The sequence below is a fragment of the Podarcis vaucheri genome (assembly GCF_965113315.1).
Source record: "Podarcis vaucheri genome assembly, chromosome: 13".
Lineage (NCBI taxonomy): Eukaryota > Metazoa > Chordata > Lepidosauria > Squamata > Lacertidae > Podarcis > Podarcis vaucheri.
In genome coordinates this window covers 2,414,291-2,433,604 of record NC_138751.1, presented here as the reverse complement: position 1 = coordinate 2,433,604, position 19,314 = coordinate 2,414,291, and the positions used below count along the sequence as shown (strand labels likewise).

Genomic DNA, 19,314 nt, shown 5'->3' with positions numbered 1-19,314 from the left:
TAATTTATTATTTATACCCCGCCCATCTGGCTGGGCTTCCCCAGCCACTCTGGGCGGCTTCCAAAAGAATATTAAAATACTATAATACATCAAACATTAAAAGCTTCCCTGAACAGGGCTGCCTTCAGATGTCTTCTAAAAGTCTGGTAGTTGTTGTTCTCTCTGACATCTGGTGGGAGGGCGTTCCACAGGGAGGGCGCCACTACCGAGAAGGCCCTGTGCCTGGTTCCCTGTAACTTGGCTTCTCGCAGGGAGGGAACCGCCAGAAGGCCCTCAGTGCTGGACCTCAGTGTCCGGGCAGAATGATGGGGGTGGAGACGCTCCTTCAGGTATACTGGACCAAGGCCGTTTAGGGCTTTCAAGGTCAGCACCAACCCTTTGAATTGTGCTCGGAAACGTACTGGGAGCCAATGTAGGTCTTTCAAGACCGGTGTTATATGGTCTCAGCGGCCGCCCCCAGTCACCAGTCTAGCTGCTGCATTCTGGATTAGTTGTAGTTTCCGAGTCACCTTCAAAGGTAGCCCCACGTAGAGCGCATTGCAGTAGTCCAAGCGGAAGATAACCAGAGCATGCACCACTCTGGCGAGACAGTCCGCAGGCAGATAGGGTCTCATCCTGTGTACCAGATGGAGCTGCTAAACAGCTGCCCTGGATACAGAATTGACCTGTGCCTCCATGGACAGCTGTGAGTCCAAAATGACTCCCAGGCTGCACACCTGGTCCTTCAGGGGCACAGTTACCCCATTCAGGACCAGGGAATCCTCCACACCTGCCCGCCTCCTGTCCCCCAAAAACAGTACTTCTGTCTTGTCAGGATTCAACCTCAATCTGTTTGCCGCCATCCATCCTCCAACTGCCTCCAGACACTCACACAGGACCGTCACTGCCTTCACTGGTTCTGATTTGAAAGAGAGGTCTTGCTCTGTCGTAGCTGCCGCCGTCACCCTTCTGCACCCCCCAATAGGAGGGGACTTTTTAAAAGGCCATTTCCGTAGCACCCCCAGTCCAGCCTGCAGCCTAGCATGCCACACTCTCCCTGAGTCTCTCCCAGACTTCAAAAGAGCCCTCTGGTCACTTGAAGCGCCAATCTTAAACTCCTGGTAGCCTGAATGCCAAGCGCCCGGGCAGGTGGGGATTCCGAAACCCTGAGGTTGGCTGGCAAGCAACACTTCAGCAGTCAAATGAAGGACCTTTACTAGGAATAAAAGGTAAGGGGAAAGCAGGCAGAAGGTCAAAACAGAACGCAAAATAAACCCAAGCCCTGTGGCTCTAAAACGGAACCAACCCGTAATCTTTTGTTTGGTTTTTTTGGATGAATCTGGTTTATAGATAACAACGAAGACACGTTTTTGTTGTACAGATGGAATTATGGACAATAAAACATGGGATTTTAAAAATAAATAAATAAAGCTGAGCCCTGTGGCTCTAAAATGGAACCAGTCCTAGCCTATCCACAACCCTCGTCGTTCAAGTTTACTCCCCAATAGTCTGCAAGGCTGGCCAGTTTCACAAAAGATCCCAGCTTGGATCCCCGGCACTGGAAGGAGAACCGGATCCCCTGATGTTGGGGGGCAGACAAGGCGCAAGAAGCATCTCAGCTTTTTAAAGGGTCTACCAGGACACTGAGGTCCAGCTCCGAGGGCCTCCTGGTGGTTCCCTCACTCCAAGAAGCCAAGTTACAGGGAACCAGGCAGAGGGCCTTCTCGGTGGTGGCACCCGCCCTCCCGACATATGTCAAAGAGAACAACAACTACCAGACTTTTAGAAGACATCTGAAGGCAGCCCTCTTTGGGGAAGCTTTTAATCTTTGATGCATTACTGTATTTTAATATTTTGTTGAAAGCTGCCCAGAGAGGCTGGGGAAGCCCATCCAGATATATAAATTATAAAAAAATTATTATTATTTCCTCTCCTCGTGAGAGGGATGCGCAACAGACTCCCTTAGGGCCTGAGCTGTCCTCCAGTTCTCCTCCTTCACAACCCCTTACCCCTCGGCCGAGGGCCCCGTGTCCAGAGAATGGGGCCACATCCAGGGCCCACACCCCAGAGGGTAGGGTCCAGACCAGTGGGTTCAAATGACAAGGAAGGAGATCCTCTCCGATTGAGTCTGTTCCCCTGCTCTTATCGCCAGAAAGTACGTCCTCAGGTTTGTCTGGAATCCGCGTTATTGTCATTTGATTCCGATAGAGGCTTTTCTTTTCTTTTTTTATAATATTTTATTAGGTATTATCAATAGAGATTCAAAAGAATACAAAAACAGAAAAATACAAAATTACAAAATACAAAAATACAAACATTAAACACAAAAAAAGACAGGAAAAAAGGGGAAAAAACAAAAACACATAAAAAAGAAAACAAAACTCCCTCTTTTTAAATTTCTCTTTAGTTAACTTATTTTCCTGACTTCCTCATGCCTCCCTTTTTTGTATCCCTTTTCTTAAAATTTAGTTCAGCAAATTCCTATCCAGTTTAACTTATCTATTATCAACCCCATCTTACATTTTACCTTGGTGCTAGAACCCCATCAGTTCATTTCAACGTCATCAGCATTCAAAAATTTTACAATGTTTCTGTAAATAATTTTTAAATTTCCTCCAATCTTCCTCCTGGAGCTCTTCTCCCTGATCTCGAATTCTGCCAGTCATTTCCGCCATCTCCATATAGTCTATTAGTTGCATTTGCCATTCTTCCAGGGTGGGTCTTCCTATAGGATAAAGCGATAGTGGCTTTTCTTCTTTTAAACGTTCTACCACCCACCCATCTTGTCCCCCGCAGAGATCTCGTGCCCGCCTCACACCACCTACAAATCTTGCATGACCGCCTGCCCCGACAGCTGTGCCAACATGGCCGCCCAGTCGGAGTGCGATGCCCCTTGTGTGGAGGGCTGCGCCAGCGACCCCGGCTACGTCCTCAGCGGGCTGGACAGCGTCCCCTACAACCAGTGCGGCTGCACTGACAACAACCAGTATTACCAGGTAGGCGGGGAGGAATAGGGAGAAACCCCTTGGCTGCTGCCGGTCAGTTGGGTGGTTCTGAATCCTGGAAACCACTGGACGAGAGCAGGGCGCAACGGATCAGCCGCTGTGAATCTGGTTAAGGGATAGACTCAACCCTGGGTGTACCTAGAGCAGGGGTCAGCAAACTTTTCCAGCAGGGGGCCGGTCCACTGTCCCTCAGAGCTTGTGGGGGGCCGGACTGTATTTTGAAAAAAAATATATGAACCTATCCTATGCCTCACAAATGCATTTTAAATAAAAGCAAACATTCTACTCATGTAAAAACACCAGGCAGTCCCCACAAATAACCCAGAGTTGCATTTTTAAATAAAAGGACACATTCTGCTCATGTCAAAACACATCAATTCCTGGAACATCTGCGGGCTGGATTTAGAAGGCAATTGAGCCGGATCCGGCCCCCAGGCCTTACTTTGCCTACTCATGACCTAGAGGTTGGGCGCAGGGCCTCAAAAATCACAGCTCTCCACTCTGGCTCAGAGGGGCTAGGAGCCTGCCTGACTGCCCAGCGCTCTGGACGGCGGCCGGGCAAGGTGTGCAGGTTTCTCTGGGCAACTTGGCAGAGGAATCTGGTTGGTGGTGTGTGGCCGCAAAGATGGAGGGAAGAAGGATGGAGAGAGCTGATGAGAGTTAAAGGAAGAGATGAAGGAAGGAAGGAAGGAAGGAAGGAAGGAAGGAAGGAGGCAGCGAGCGGAGGGGGGCAGGAAATCACTGGCGGAGTGCCAAAGACAATAGATTTGAGCAAAGGTTTTCAGTTTCTGGTCCATGGTCCCTCCCGGTTTTGGCGGTGCCAATACAGCCTCTTGACAAAGGTGGGCAGCAGTTTTCCCAGAGTGGCACTGATATTCTTCCCCACGCCCTGGTTTCTCCCCAGATCAACGACACTTTCTTCACGGAGGACTGCTCCAAAAGATGCACCTGCCGCAATACGGGGACTCTGGAGTGTGAGCCTGTGGCCTGCGCCAAGGGGGATGCCTGCGCCGTGGTAAACTTCACCCGCGGATGCTACAGAGGTGAGAAAGGCTTGGTTAGGGACGAGGTGGGAGGAGAAGGTTGAGCCAGCAATGTGATGCAGCAGCAAAAAAGGCTAATGCTGTTCTAGGCTGCATCCACAGAGGTCTAGTGTCCAGATCAAGGGCAGTCTTAGTCCCACTCTATTCTGCCTTGGTCAGACCCCACCTGGAATCCTGTGTCCAGTTCTGGGCACCACAATTTAAGGAGGATATTGACAAACTGGAAGGTGGGCAGAGAAGGACGACCAGGGTGACGAAGGGCCTGGAAACTGAGCCTCACGAGGAATGGTTGAGGGCACTGGGTACGTTTAGCCTGGAAGAGACTGAGAGGGGACCTGATTTCCCCTCTGAAGGGCTGCCAGATATTTATCAGGAAATCGTAAGAGTTGGACACCCAATACAACCCCCGCAACCCGGATAGATAGATAGATAGATAGATGATAGATAGATAGATAGATAGATAGATAGATGATAGATAGATAGATAGATAGATAGATAGATAGATAGATAGATAGATAGATGATAGATAGATAGATATAGATAGATAGATAGATAGATAGATAGATAGATAGATAGATAGATAGATAGCTGATAGATAGATAGATAGATAGATAGATAGCTGATAGATAGATAGATAGATAGATAGATAGATAGATAGATAGCTGATAGATAGATAGATAGATAGCTGATAGATAGATAGATAGATAGATAGATGATAGATAGATAGATAGATAGATAGATAGATAGATAGATAGATAGCTGATAGATAGATAGATAGATAGATAGATGATAGATAGATAGATAGATGATAGATAGATAGATAGATAGATAGATAGATAGATAGATAGATAGATAGCTGATAGATAGATAGATAGATAGATAGCTGATAGATAGATAGATAGATAGATAGATAGATAGATAGATAGATAGATAGATGATAGATAGATGATAGATAGATAGATGATAGATAGATATCTTTATTGTCATTGTCCCATACAGAACAATGAAATTGAAAAACTACATAAAACATTCAAAAACCCCTAAAACATCTGAAACCGCATTTTGAAATACACTATACTATAACATACACTATACTATAAAATACACTATACAGATTTAATCCAAACGGATTAAAACACACATCGACATTCTGCATACTCGGTTTGGCCAGCCCAAATGACCACGTTTTCAGCAGGCGCCGAAAAAGGGTGCAGCAAAGGAGCCTGACTAATCAGTCAAGTGGTGGGGAGTTCCAAAGGCTGGGTGCTGCTGCCGGCCTGAAATATGGATTTATGCACGGGTGTTGTGTGGCGCCTGCGGCGGTGCCATCGCCCTTAAAACCAAAGTCGACGGCTGATGTGGAAATGGGGAGACCTGAAAGAGTAGGAAAGTGACAGAATCTGGAAACAGAGCACTTTCCCCATCTCTCGGTGGGCCGCCATGTGGACTGACGGTGGCCTCTCCCCTCCCCCAAAACACACGTTTCTTCCTTTGCAGAGAGCGCCTGCCTCCGTAACAATTGCCAGAACGAGGGAGTGTGTCAGGACACCTTAGACACCTCCCTTGGCTACGTCTGCATTTGCACGGAGGGCTACAACGGAACCTACTGTGAGACTGCCTACGATGTACAGCCTCCATCCCCCTCGACAGGTAACAAGTCCCTGCCGCTGTTGTTTAGCTGTGTCCGCTTCTTTGTGACCCCCTGGACCAGAGCACGCCAGGCCCTCCTGTCTTCCACTGCCTCCCGCAGTTTGGTCAAACTCATGCTGGTCTCTTCGAGAACACTGTCCCACCATCTCGTCCTCCGTCATCCCCTTCTCCTTGCGCCCTCCATCTTTCCCAACATCAGGGTCTTTTCCAGGGAGGCTTCTCTTCTCATGAGGTGGCCAAAGTCTTGGAGCCTCAGCTTCAGGATCTGTCCTTCCAGTGAGCACTCAGGGCTGGTTTCCTTCAGAATGGAGAGGTTGGATCTTCCTGCAGTCCATGGGACTCTCCAGAGTCTCCTCCAGCACCAGAATTCAAAAGCATCCATTCTTCGGCCATCAGCCTTCTTGATGGTCCAGCTCTCAGTTCCATACATCACTACTGGGAAAACCAGAGCTTTAACTATATGGACCTTTGTTGGCAAGGCGATGTCTCTGCTTTTTAAGATGCTACCGCTACCTGCCCTAAAACACACACACACAGAGTACCTTTCAAGCTACTGCCATATTTTTCACTCCATAAGATGCACTTTCCCCCTCCTAAAAAGTAAGGGGAAATGTGTGTGCGTCTTATGGAGCGAATGCAGGCGGGAGGCTCTGCTCAGCGCTCCCTTTAAAGAGCCGTGTGGAGCGTGTGTGCGGCTCTTGGGGGCAGAGGCTGCGCATGGCTATCCCATAAGCCAGGACAGCAAGAGTGATTGCTGCACAGCGATCCCGCTTGCTGCGATGGCTTATGGGATAGCTGCGTGCAGCCTCTTCCGGGCAGGGGGAGCCTTCGTCCCGCTGTCCTGAAGAGGATTCGCACAGCTATCCCAGAAGCCAGAACAGCAAGAGGCTATTCCCAGAAGCCAGATCCCTCTTGCTGTTCTGGCTTCTGGGATTCAGAATATTTTTTTTCTTGTTTTCCTCCTCCAAAAACTAGGTGCGTCTTATGATCCGGTGCATCTTATAGAGCGAAAAATACAGTAATTAATCCTCCCCTCTTTCTTCCTCCCGTTTCCACCCCCCTACACCCATCCAGATGACAACAATTTGACAGTCATCCTCATCGGAGTCCTCGTTCCTCTCGCGTTGATCCTGATGGTGGTGACAGGTGTCTGCATCTATCGACAGCGGAGCAGGTATGGGATTGGGCAGGGCAGAGCAGGCACGGTGGGTGTGAGGGGGTCCGGTTGCCTCCTGCAGGCACTGGGGGGCTCAGGGCAACAGGAGAGAGGGGGTTTCAGAGGAGCAAGGCGTTGATATTAGTATGCAACGCCCTTAACAACTCGGAAGACATTTACCTAAACATTAGGAAGAACTTCCTGACAGTGAGAGCTGTTTGACAGTGGAATTTGCTGCCAAGGAGTGTGGTGGAGTCCCCTCCCTTGGAGGTCTTTAAGCAGAGGCTTGACAACCATATGTCAGGAGTGCTCTGATGGTGTTTCCTGCTTGGCAGGGGGTTAGACTCGATGGCCCTTGTGGTCTCTTCCAACTCTATGATTCTATGATTCTACCTACTAGATCGCCACGAGATCACTCCGATTGGCAGAATTGGTACTTTTATGGGTGGGTTGGACTCGATGATCCTTTGGGTCTCTTCCAACTCTCTGATTGCCCACCTCACACCACAAATCTCCTCAAATGTCCTGTTCTTATCTGCTTCTCTTTTCCTCCTGTGTAGGCGGAAACACAGCATGCTTGCCTTGTCAGATCCAGGTGAGTTGAGAGCAGGAGGAATCCCTGGTGTATATTATGATGATGATGATGATGATGATGATGATGATGATGATTATTATTATTATTATTATTAATTGAGTTTATAATCTGTCCTCTATCTGGTGGTCTCCGGGTGGTTCACAGAATAAAATCAAGATATAAAAGCACAAAATGCCTAATGAAAATAAAAGAACAACCCAATAGTCCCCCCCCCCAAAAAAAAACACATTTTAAAAGGGCATGGCATGTAAATCAGATCAACCAAAGGCCTGGTTGAAAAGGAAAGTTTTTGCCTGGCGCCTAAAGGTGTATAATGAAGGCACCAGGCAAACTTCCCTGGGGAGAGCATTCCACAGATGGGGAGCCACTGCAGAGAAGGCCCCGTTCTCATGTTGCCACCCTCTGGACCTCTAAAGGCGGAGACACACAAAGAAGGGCCTCAGAAGATAATTTCAGGGCATGTTCATACAGAAAGAGGCGGTCCTGGAGGTATTGCAGTCCTGAGCCGTTTAAGGCTTTATAGGTCAAAAGCAGCCCTTTGAACAGCTGCCTCAAGGCTCCGCCCCGGAGTCAGCTGCACCCAAGAACATAAGAAGAGCTGGATTAGCCCAGTGGCCCATCGAGTCCTGCATCCGGTTCTCACAGTGACCAAATAGCTGCCCCTTATGAGAAACCCACAAGCAAAAGAGCTACATTCTCCCCTCCTGCTGTTTCCAGCAACTGGTTTTCAGAAGCATCGCTGCCTCCAACTGTGGAGGCAGAGCATAACCACCCTGGCCAGGAGCCTTTGACAGCCCATCTAAGTTGGTGGCCATTGAGAGCGTGCTCACTTATGGCTTCTGTGTGTGGTACGGAAGCTGTACTGCCCAGGACAGGATGGGGTTGTGCAGGGTTGTTAAGGCAGCAGAGAGCATTGTTGGCTGCCCACTCTCCACCTTAGAGCAGATTTATGCCACAAGGTGCCATAGGAAGGCACTGGACATAGTAAAAAGATCCATCGCATCCTGGTCACTGTCTCTTCGAGCTCCTGCCGTCGGGACGGAGATACAGGACGATGAAGACAAGAACGAGCCGCCTTAAGAACAGCTTCTTCTCCAGAGCGATCTCAGCCCTGAATGGGAAGCCCAGACTTTGAAAGTCATCTAATCTCCCTTGCTGTATTATACTGTATTGTTTAATTAGTGTTTTTATGGAGCAGTCAAGTAATTTCGTTGTCCCCGAGAGGGGGCAATGACAATAAAGATATTATTATTATTGCTGCCCCCTCAATGACTCCTTCAGGGCCCTTCCAACTTTACAACCTTATGGTTCTGTTATTCAAGCCCAGGGTGCTCTTACATCGCCCAGGATTATTATTTAGTGCTTATTTCATTCACATACTCCCCCTCCCTCGATTGTGGAAAACTGCAGAGCAGTTTGCAAAAAGAACGAATAGGATTATTAGCGAAAGCATTTATGGAAACAGCTCTGTCCTGCGCACCAAGGAAGTCGGCTTGGATCTTGGTATCATTACAATTATTATTTCTTTTTCAGGCCAAGGCATGCCTCTTCCTTACATGACTGCCGACAAGACCACTCACTTCTGACTTCCGCCCCAGATCTATTGCTGAAAATATTCCTTCCCGCTCACGCACCCAGGGTGGGAACCTTCAAGATGTGACCTTTCTAAAGCCGGACTGCTGAAGGGGCAGAGGCGCTGCAAATAAAGGCTGCCCCCGCACCCCACCTGCTTTCACTTCCAGGAGTCTGTCCGGTCAGGTGAAAGAAAATCAGAAGAAGTGGAGGAGATTGGAGACACACGCCAACCCATTCACCACCCTGGCATCTGCTGACACACCTCTCCCGCCCTCGGGGCTCTGTGATGCTTCTAGACTTGGTGATCCCATGCAGAGAATAGGCTTGGCAACCCAAATTCTGCTGAAGCCGCCATTCCCAGCCAGCTGCTCATAGCTCCCCACCCTACCCTCGCTGTGGGGCCAAGCACACCTCATCCCACACACGCCACCCCTATCTGGGCAAGGGAAATGGCGCTGAATTGTGTCCGGAACACCAAATAAAAAATAATAAATGAATGCAAATAAAAGCCTTCCTCTCCAGCATAGTATCTCTCTGTGAGCGTTTCATTCCTGTGATGCGGCGGCAAAAGAGGCTAATGCTTTTCTAGGCTGCATCAGCAGAAGTCTGGTCAGACCCCACCTGGATCATAGCTGTCAACGTTTCCCTTTTTTTATGGGAAATTCCCTTATTCCAAATAGGATTCCTTGCCAGAAAAGGGAAAAGTTGACAGCTATGACCTGGAGTCCTGTGTCCAGTTCTGAGGACCTCTGTTTAAGGATATTGACAAGTTGGTTCGTGTGCAGAGGAGGGTGACCAAGATGATGACGGGTCTGGAAACTGAGCCTTGTGAGGAATAGCAAGAGGGAGTTGGGTATGTTTAGCCTGGAAAACAGGAGACTGATAGGAGAGTCATCTTCAAATATCTGAAGGGCTTGTTGATATTGCAGAGTCCTGTGCACAACGGAATGACGAACAGTACGTGCCACATGCTTAATGCTGCTTTATTTTCAGTTTAAAGTTGAGAAATTACAAACATGCATCTTGCCTCTGCTGGAGCAGAGAAGCAACCATCCTTCTCCTCGGAATGAAGAACACCGAGAGAAAACAGTGAAAAACAGGAAACCAGTGTACGTCACATCCAGCTTCCCATTCCCGTGGGAAAACCCAACAGTGCTCTGACTGTGGAATGTAAACATTGTCTTGTGACAAGCACTTCGCTGCACAGTGAGGAGAGCAGAAACTAACATCCTCCCCCTTTCTGTGAACATCACTGGGCAGCGTGTTCGTACAATATCAGTACAAACCCAACTTCTGTACATAGGTACAGTGTTGATCCCTTGATACAATCTTGGACAATACATCAGCAGGAATTTCATTACCTGGCATATAGGACACCGTTACGAGTCCCTTCTGAATATGTTCCCTAGCATGTTGCACCTTCAATTGCAAGTGCTTCGTGCTTTGCTTACAACCTTCCGAATTCAGCAAAGCCAAACATGCCTTGTTGTCCTGGTAAACCTGGATTGGACATTTGACAGGAATTTTCATGTCTTTGCACAATTGTAACAACCATTCACAATCCTTAAGTGAATAAGACAGTGCATTCAGTTCTGCTTCACAAGTACTTAAGCTAATCGTTGTTTGCTTCTTGCATGACCAATCAAATAGACCCTGATTGTACATGTAGCAAACTCCAGACGTACTTTTCCTGTCTGTAGTGTCACTTCCAAAACTTGCATCTGCAAAAATCTCAAGACCACCAGACTTCTGATTGTTAAATCTCAGTCTGTAATGCATAGTGCCTTTCAAATAGCGTGCTATGCGTTTCAGAGCTTTCCAATCCTTAACAGTAGGATTGTTAACTTGTCTGCTTAGCAAATTACAGCTAACAGCAATGTCAGGTCTTGAACATCTGGCAATGAAGTTTAGCTTACCTAGCACACTTCTGTACAGTGTAGTGTCAGAAAATGCTTCTTCAGTGTCTTCTACCTGATAACCTGTTGTCATCGGTGTGTCTACAGGGTTAGCATCCATCAGGTTCAGTTTGTTTAACACATCAGCAATTTTCCGTGACTGGTGTACTAGAATGTTACCACTTTGATCTTTCTCTATTTCCAGAGATAGGTAGTTGTTTACCTCACCAAGATCTTTCATGTCAAAGTGCTCTTTCAGTTGAGCTAGGGCGTTATTGTACATTGTGACATCTTTCCAAAAGAATAAAATATCATCAACATAAAACAAACAATACAGCTTCTTTTGCCCCTCCTCTTTGACAAACACACATGGATCAGCTTTCCCTTGTTGAAAACCTAGAGAAAACAATGCTTCAGTGAGTTTAGTGTGCCAGCACCGTGCACTTTGTTTGAGACCATAAAGGGACTTTTTCAGAGCACAAACAAATCCCTGTTTTACCTGTACGCCATCAGGTGGAAGCATATAAAGTGATTCACCTAGAGATCCGTACAAAAACGCTGTATTCACGTCGTGGTGACTAATGTGTAGATTCTCCTCTGCAGCTAGCTTGAGCATAAGCCTAATGCTCTCATATCTCACAGTGGGTGAGTAGGTCTCGTGATGGTCTTCACCTGGTACCTGTGCAAAACCTCTGGCTACCAATCTGGCTTTGTGTCTTACTATCTTGCCATTTTGATCAGTTTTCGCTTTGAAGACCCATTTGCTTCCAAGCAGTTTCATTCCTGGAACTACTGGAACTAGCTCCCAAGTTTTGTTCCTTTCTAAGGAATCAAACTCAGCCTTCATAGCGTTTAACCATGGCTCAGCTTCCTTAGAATCCAAATCCTGGATTTCTTGGAAACTTGAAGGTTCAAATACCTTCTTGGAGCTTTTAACAGCTGCTACTGCTGTCTTAGCAAATTCATCAGCAAATCTCTTTGGAGGTCTGCCTTTTGTGGCTCTTTGTGACCTACGAATCAGCCTTTGGTCTTCAACACTTTCCTCTTCCTTCTTAGGAGAAAAGTGACCTATTGTGAACAATGGTTCTTCTAATTCCTGATCAGAGCTTTCAGAGGGTCGCATAGAGGCTTTCGCACTCTTGAAATCCTCTGAATCACCCGATTCAGTTTCAGACTCAGAACCTTCATCAGTGGATGTGGGTTGTTGTTGCTTATCCTCAGTCTCATCACTGTCATCAGGATAACATTGGAAAATTCCCACATTCTCCCCCCACTTGGCATTGTACTCAACACTTCTTGTGAGCTTAATTGTCTTAGAGTCAGTCATCATTATTCTGTAAGAACCTTTCTGATAACCTAGAAAGATACCATGCAATCCACGTTTGCCTAATTTGGAGCTTTGTGGTGAATGAATCCACATATCAGAACCAAAAATTTTCATGTGTTTGATGTACGGTTTCTTGCCAAACATCTTCTCATAGGGGGTACAACCAATCGCTGAAGATAACCTGCGATTGTAACTGTAAATAAAACACGAGAGAGCTTCGGCCCAATAACTCTCTGGAAGATTGGCATCATGCAGCAAGGTTTTTAACCCTTGAAGCAATGTTTGATTTGCCCTTTCGCAAAGTCCATTCTGCCATGGCGAGCGAGGACTGGACAAATCGTGTTGAATTCCTTTCTCAGTCAGAAAAGCTTCAAACTGCTGAGAAGTGAATTCTCCCCCGCGATCTGTGAAAAGAATTTTTATCTTCTTACCATGCACATTTTCCAACCAAGCACAGAATTCCTTGAACCTAGGAAAAGCCTCTGATTTCTGCTTGAGATTGTACACGTAAATATACCTGGAAAATGCATCAATGAGAACCATGAAGAACCTATTGCCACCCAAAGAGGGCGATAGTGGACCAACTAAATCAGCATGAACAACCTGGTATGGTTCTGTAGCTTGCCTACTAGACACCTTACCTTTCGCAGCCATTTTCACCTTGTTTGCTGCGCATGCCTTGCACTTCATGTGGTACCTGCAGGGTTTAATAGTCATACCTTCAACCAAGGTAGGCATCTTAGATACTGCCTCAAAATGCAAATGACCAAATTTCCTGTGAAAATCATGAATACATCCTGCATGCAAACTTTTGTTAGAACCTGCAATGCAACAAGTATCATTCTGCACAACATCATCATAATACAAAACAAATAAACGATCAACACATTCAGCATGCAATACGTAATCGTCTTTCTTTGTGATGGTGCATTTCTTGTTCTTGAAGGAAACGTCAATGTTCCGTTCATTCAGCTGCATCACACTTAGAAGATTGTGTGTGGCATCTGGAACATAAAGTACATCCTGTATCGATAAGTCCAAACTGTGAAGAACAACAGTTCCGTAGCCTTGACTGGGGATCGTGTGGTCATCCGCCTGGTGAATCGCACCTTCTTGCGGTGTAAAAGACACGAACAGTCTCTTATCGTTGCACATGTGGTGGGTAGCTGCTGAATCAACAACGAAGAAAGATCTAGACGTCTTCTGGACCTTTGCAACCTTTGGAGTGAAGCGTGAGACCATTGCCTTGTGCTGCGTTGTCCTGGACACCGGACCTTTGCCTTTGCTTTGGCCTTTTCCACGCGATGAGCTTCCGCTACGCTGCTCTGTCTTGGCCCTGGGATATCTGCATTCCCTCTTCATATGGCCTAGATGTCCACACGAGTAGCATTTCACTGCCTTCAAAGCTTTGGCGCCCTCTGGTGGTTCCACTGCACTCTGGGATGACGTCTGTGAAGACTCCCCCTTACCCATGCAGCTAGCACCCCGGCGATCTGCTTCATTCTGGATCACGGCAGTAACATAGGCTACTGTGAGCTGAGCAGTTGGCTGTACAGCAATCTGAGTGGCAACGGACTCCCAACTTGGTCCCAAAGAATGTAGTATCATGAAGGAATACACAGCCTCTGGAAAGTTGAGTCCTCTCTGTTGTAACTCGTGTCTCAGATTTTGCATCTCCATCAGGTGTGTACGCACATCTCCACCTTCAGCAAGAGCCATACCATGCAGCTTGGCATAATAGTACATTGAGGAACCAGCTTCTGTCCTCAAGTGAGCTTCTCTTAAAGAGTCCCAAATTTCTTTGGCTGTGGTCTTTCCACGCAACAGACAGAGCTCTTCTGGGGATACTATCAACGTAAGCGTTCCCCTTGCTTTGGAATCCTTAGCAGTCCATTGAGCTGTTATTGGAGCTGGGGGGTTGTCTGTAATAACATTAAACAGACCTTCCCTCCGCAGAATTGCCTCTGCATAAAGTACCCACTCCGTGTAATTTTTCTTATTGAGCTTAGGAATCCCAAAAGCATCAACCAGCTTTGCATCAGCCATCATTGCTGCTTTAATCAAGCTGCGTCACAGTACTGCAGCTTCTTCCAAAAGCACTTTTAAAAAGTACTTTCGTTTTCCCCAGCCATCCAAGCCTGTGAGCTTGTGCCTTAAACTGTATCGCGGCAAAACGGCTTTTAAAAGTTCAAAGTCCAGCCATAAAGCCATAAACTAGAAACTGGCAGGCTGCCCCGGAGCATGAGCACATACCTTCATCAATCAAACTTGACGCGCAGAGCAGATAACGCGAACCGTTCCTCTGTACCTCTGCCGGCATTCTTCAGTTTGATTTACGTCTTTCTGGGCCCGATAACCTTAATGTTAATATTGCAGAGTCCTGTGCACAACGGAATGACGAACAGTACGTGCCACATGCTTAATGCTGCTTTATTTTCAGTTTAAAGTTGAGAAATTACAAACATGCATCTTGCCTCTGCTGGAGCAGAGAAGCAACCATCCTTCTCCTCGGAATGAAGAACACCGAGAGAAAACAGTGAAAAACAGGAAACCAGTGTACGTCACATCCAGCTTCCCATTCCCATGGGAAAACCCAACAGTGCTCTGACTGTGGAATGTAAACATTGTCTTGTGACAAGCACTTCGCTGCACAGTGAGGAGAGCAGAAACTAACAGGGCTGTCACGTTGAAGGTAGAGCAATCTTGTCCCAAGGGAAGGACTAGAACCAACAGATTCATATTAAAAGAGGGATTCTGACCAAAAATTAGGAACAAATGTCTGAGGGCGAGAGCCCTTCGACGTTGAACGGACCACCTCAGACGATGGCAGGTTCCCTCCTTCATTTTTAACACTTAAAAGGCAGTTTTAAAACCAACATTAAAATATCACAACAAACACGAGATTTTAAAGAGAGGCTGGATGGCTTACTGCCTGGGATTCTTTAGCTGTGATTCCTGCATTTATTTTATTTATTGAATTTATATGCTAGGGGTCTCAGGGCGGTTCACAATAAAATCAAGATATAAAACCACAAAATATGTACAGTAATAAAATTAAAAATGGCAACCCAGTAGCATCGCAGGGGGTTGGAGTGTGTGGCCCTTGGGGATTCCTTCCAACTTCAGCTCTGTGATTCTACCATTTCCTTCCTGCAATTAGCTGCTCCGTCTGCGGCTGCGTAGCGTGGATTTAACTCCAGAAACTGGCAAGGAGCCCTTAGGCAGAGGGCTTCTCCTTACTGGACAGCCCTCTTTTCCCTTTTGGGGGTATAAAAGTTCCTCGGGGGGGGGGAGAATGCATAGGTTGGCATGAAGCAGGATGAGACATGTTAACGGAAAAATCCGAGGGCTCCCTTGGACAAAAACAAAGACACCAACCAGGATAACTTGGAGCAAATCAGCAGCCTGTAGGCTTGGCCTTGATTGAACTGTTGCAACAGGGTGTTCCCCTCACTTGCAGGAGAGAGGAAAGACCCAGAAAGATGGTGTGCAAGGCCTTATAAAAACTTTTGAAATTGCCACCCTCTAGGTCAAGCCCACCCCCAGAAACATCACACCTACATCACAGAAAGGAGGGGTTGAGGGAGGAGTTGTGGTGGTAACCTGAGTGTCCTGTCACCTGGCTGGTTCCTCCTTTCCCCCTGCCCATGAGTCACTTCCAGGAGACAAAGGGGAGTTGGCAGTTTCCTGCCCCCTGAGGGAAGATCTGATTATTGTCTTTTGTTCCAGTCCATGCTGAATCCACTCCCATATGCAAGTTCTTTGTGACCTTGATGGTCTTCTGTCTGGGACCATCAGGGTTGGCATAGCAACTGGGCAGGGCTCCTGTGGATGTGCTGGGATGTTCAAGGGATTATGGCTGGCCTGTATCAAACCTTCCCCATTTTGTAGTCCTTCCTTCATGGAGTAAAATAAAAGCGGAAATCTGATGTATGGTTGCTTTTCTATGAATTTATAACAGAAGCGTAGCGTATGTAGTGTGTGAGTGAGAGTGTGTGTGAAGTTTGTACAAACTGAATGATTGGGGGGGGGTTTCCTGCGACAGCTTCCTGGTGCACCCCACCCCCTGCTCCAAGCGCGCGGATCCTGCGCCCTCGCCCGCCACACGCGCATCCAGCCCGGCCATTTCTATCCCCTATTCAGCTGTCCCGGGCTTAGCCTTGGTCCCAGGGCTCCTCCCCCAACCGCAGCACCGCGCAGCCAACAAGGCCGTGGCTGATGCCTCATTCCTAAATCAGCGCGCAATTAACACCATGAGCAGCGGTTCCTGCACTCCGGGGGAGAAGGGGTTGGACTGGATGACCTCTGGGATGTCCCTTCCAACCCTATGATTCCAGCAAACGGGTCGCCGCGCAGAGACACTTTTCTCCCCCTGAAGAGACGCTGTTCCGCCTTCTCACAGAAGCGCGCCGGAAGCCGCTTCCGAGACCGGAAACGGGTCCGCCGCGCCGGCGCAGAGCCGCGTTTCTCCCCCTGAAGAGACTTTTTTCCGCCTTTCCCCCCCCCACAGCGGCGCGCCGGAAACCGGCTTCCGGGAAAGGAAACGGGTCCTCCGCGCAGGCGCAGCTGAGACGGCTGAGGTGATTCCGTTCCAGCCTTATTACACCGCTGCGCGCCGGAAACGGCCTTCGGCGACTGGAAGCGTGCCTCCGCGCAAGCGCAGAGCCTCAGTTCTCCTCCTGAGGCGCCTGAGGCGATTCCGTCCCCGCCTTATTTCCCCCTCGGCGCACCGGAAGCCGCCTTCGGTGACCGGAAGCGTCCCTCCGCGCATGCGCAGAGAGGCGTTTACCCCCCCTGAGGCGGCTGAGGCGATCCGGTCCCCGCCTTATTTCACCCTCGGCGCGCCGCCTTAGGAGACCGGAAGCGCCCCTCCGCGCAAGCGCAGACCCTCGGTTCTCTTCCTGAGGCGCCTGAGGCGATTCCGTCCCCGCCTTATTTCGCCCTCGGCGCACCGGAAGCCGCCTTCGGTGACCGGAAGCGTCCCTCCGCGCATGCGCAGAGAGGCGTTTACCCCCCCTGAGGCGGCTGAGGCGATCCGGTCCCCGCCTTATTTCACCCTCGGCGCGCCGCCTTAGGAGACCGGAAGCGCCCCTCCGCGCAAGCGCAGACCCTCGGTTCTCCTCCTGAGGCGCCTGAGGCGATTCCGTCCCCGCCTTATTTCGCCCTCGGCGCTCCGGAAGCCGCCTTCGGCGAGCGGAAGCGTCCCTCCGCGCAGGCGCAGAGAGGCGTCGTCGTCGTCTTGTCCCCCTGAGGCGGCGGCGGCGGCGATGCTGTTCTCGCTGCGGGAGCTGGTTCAGTGGCTGGGCTTCGCGCCCCTGGAGCTGCTCCTGCAGGCGCTGGCGCTGCTGGCGGCGTCGGCGCTGCTGGTGCTGAAGGCGGACGGCGGGGAGTCCGGGGCGGCGCTGAGCTGGTGGGCGGTGCTGGCGGCCTTCTTCGCGGCCGACGGGCTGAGCGCCTACTTCAGCACCATCGTGTCGGTGCGGCTCTTCCAGGACGGCGAGAAGCGGCTGGCGGTGCTGCGGCTGCTGTGGGTGCTGACGCTGCTGAGCCTCAAGTTCGTCTTCGAGGTGCTGCTGGGCCAGAAGCTGGCGGGCCAGAGCCGGGAGCTGTGGTTCGGGCTGCTGCTCTCGCCCGTCTTCATCCTGCTGCAGCTGCTGATGATCCGGGCCTGCAGGGTCAACTAGGGGCCCGGGGAGGGGAGGGAGAAGCGCAGCCAGGAGGAGGACAGGGAAAGCGAAATATAAGGCCGGGGAAAGGAGAGGAGGAAGGCAAAGGGAGTGAAAAGGAAAGAAAGGCAAAGCAAAACAAAGGCAGAGGAAGGCAAAGGAAAGAAGCAAAGCAAGGCAAAGGAAAGAAACCGAGAGAAAGGCAAGCACACAAGACACACACACCCCCACATCCACCTGCAGCAGCGGCTGGGCACTCGGCCAGCCCAGAGAGAGGAGGCGGAAGAGAGCAAAGCAAGCACCAGCGGCAGCAGCAGCAGCAACTGAGCGCTTGGATCTGGCCCAGGGAGAAGAGGCAGAGGAGAGCGAAGCAACGACCACCCCCACCATACACCTGGGAGAGGAGGCAGAGGAGAGAGAGACGAGACCAAGCAAGAACGCCGTCCACACCTGCCACACCAGCAGAGCGCTCTAGACTGTGCCACAGAGAGGAGGAGGAGGAGGAGAGCCACACAAACACAACTCTGGCCGGCTGAGCTCTCACGACCCGCCTAGACAGAGGAGGCAGCGGCAGGGCTCAGCTCCTCTTCCACGGCCACCTATCCAAAGCACCCTGCTGCTCCTTCCCACTGCGCCATTACGGCAAGGAACTGCGCCCGCCCTGCATGTACCGGGGTGACTGCTTTTGCGTCCTCGCTTGGACCCTGCCGTGCTGCCCTCGGACCCTCTGCCGCCCCGTGAGCCTATCGGACCCTCCCTTCCCCCCAAAAAAGGTTGCACCCCTGGGGTAGTTATTTAAGAATAAAAACTCACAACCTGGGAGAAATATTAGCAGCGATCTCTGAATTGCAGGGCGTTGAACTAGAGGACTTTGGGGGTCCTTCCAACTCTGTGATGATTCTGTGGATATCTTTCCCCGTCCTGGAATGGCCATTGCGTGCGTCCCGCCAGCTCCTACATTCCTGGTATCATAGAGCAAAAACAAGCTTGCCAGCGTTCTCTGAACATGTGCAGTTTTGCAGTTTATTTATTTTTTAGGGCACTTAATCATTGTACCACCAGGAATAAAATGAAGCCTTCCGGCCCTTTCAAGTCTGCCCTGATACCAGAAAGGTTTACTTGAGAGTGGAAGAATGGCACCAGTTTGTTTAGAAAAGCAATAAAAGTTTGAAAAAAATACAAAAATGAGGGCCTGAAGTTGTGTTACATGCCTAAGCCCCCTGGCTCACTTTCTTCCCTGATAGCATCTCTAGGGAAGGCTGGTCACGTCCCCCACCTGAATCCCCAGAGAGCCCCTCCTGCCAGTCAGGTTAAGAGAAAAACGGGCACAGGAGGCTCTCTTATACCGAGTCAGGCTATTGTGGTCCATTTTGGTCAGTGTTGCCTTCACAGGCTGGCAACAGCAGCAACTCCCCCCAGGATT

General features: G+C 49.4%; 2 protein-coding genes and 1 long non-coding RNA gene across 3 annotated transcripts in view; all 3 read left to right on the top strand.

Moving 5' to 3' along the window:
• ZAN (zonadhesin) overlaps nucleotides 1-6,522 on the top strand; it is a gene marked incomplete at both ends in the record, with an annotated part of 28,037 nt that extends 21,515 nt beyond the window's left edge. Inside the window, 4 exons of the mRNA XM_082196772.1 lie at nucleotides 2,776-2,975; nucleotides 3,889-4,027; nucleotides 5,525-5,677; nucleotides 6,497-6,522. Coding sequence (XP_082052898.1) covers nucleotides 2,776-2,975; nucleotides 3,889-4,027; nucleotides 5,525-5,677; nucleotides 6,497-6,522 — 518 coding nt within the window. The remainder of the gene's footprint in view (nucleotides 1-2,775; nucleotides 2,976-3,888; nucleotides 4,028-5,524; nucleotides 5,678-6,496) is intronic.
• An 849-nt stretch (nucleotides 6,523-7,371) lies between these two features.
• Nucleotides 7,372-9,527, top strand: LOC309518132. The gene is made up of 2 exons (XR_014213339.1): nucleotides 7,372-7,428; nucleotides 8,962-9,527. It is a non-coding gene; the product is annotated as an uncharacterized lncRNA (long non-coding RNA).
• Nucleotides 9,528-17,315: 7,788 nt separating this feature from the next.
• On the top strand, nucleotides 17,316-19,076 carry TMEM203 (transmembrane protein 203). The gene has a single exon (XM_082197958.1). It carries the CDS (start codon nucleotides 17,493-17,495, stop codon nucleotides 17,907-17,909), a length of 417 nt encoding a protein of 138 aa, XP_082054084.1. The 5' UTR covers nucleotides 17,316-17,492; the 3' UTR covers nucleotides 17,910-19,076.
• The last annotated feature ends 238 nt before the right edge of the window (nucleotides 19,077-19,314 follow it).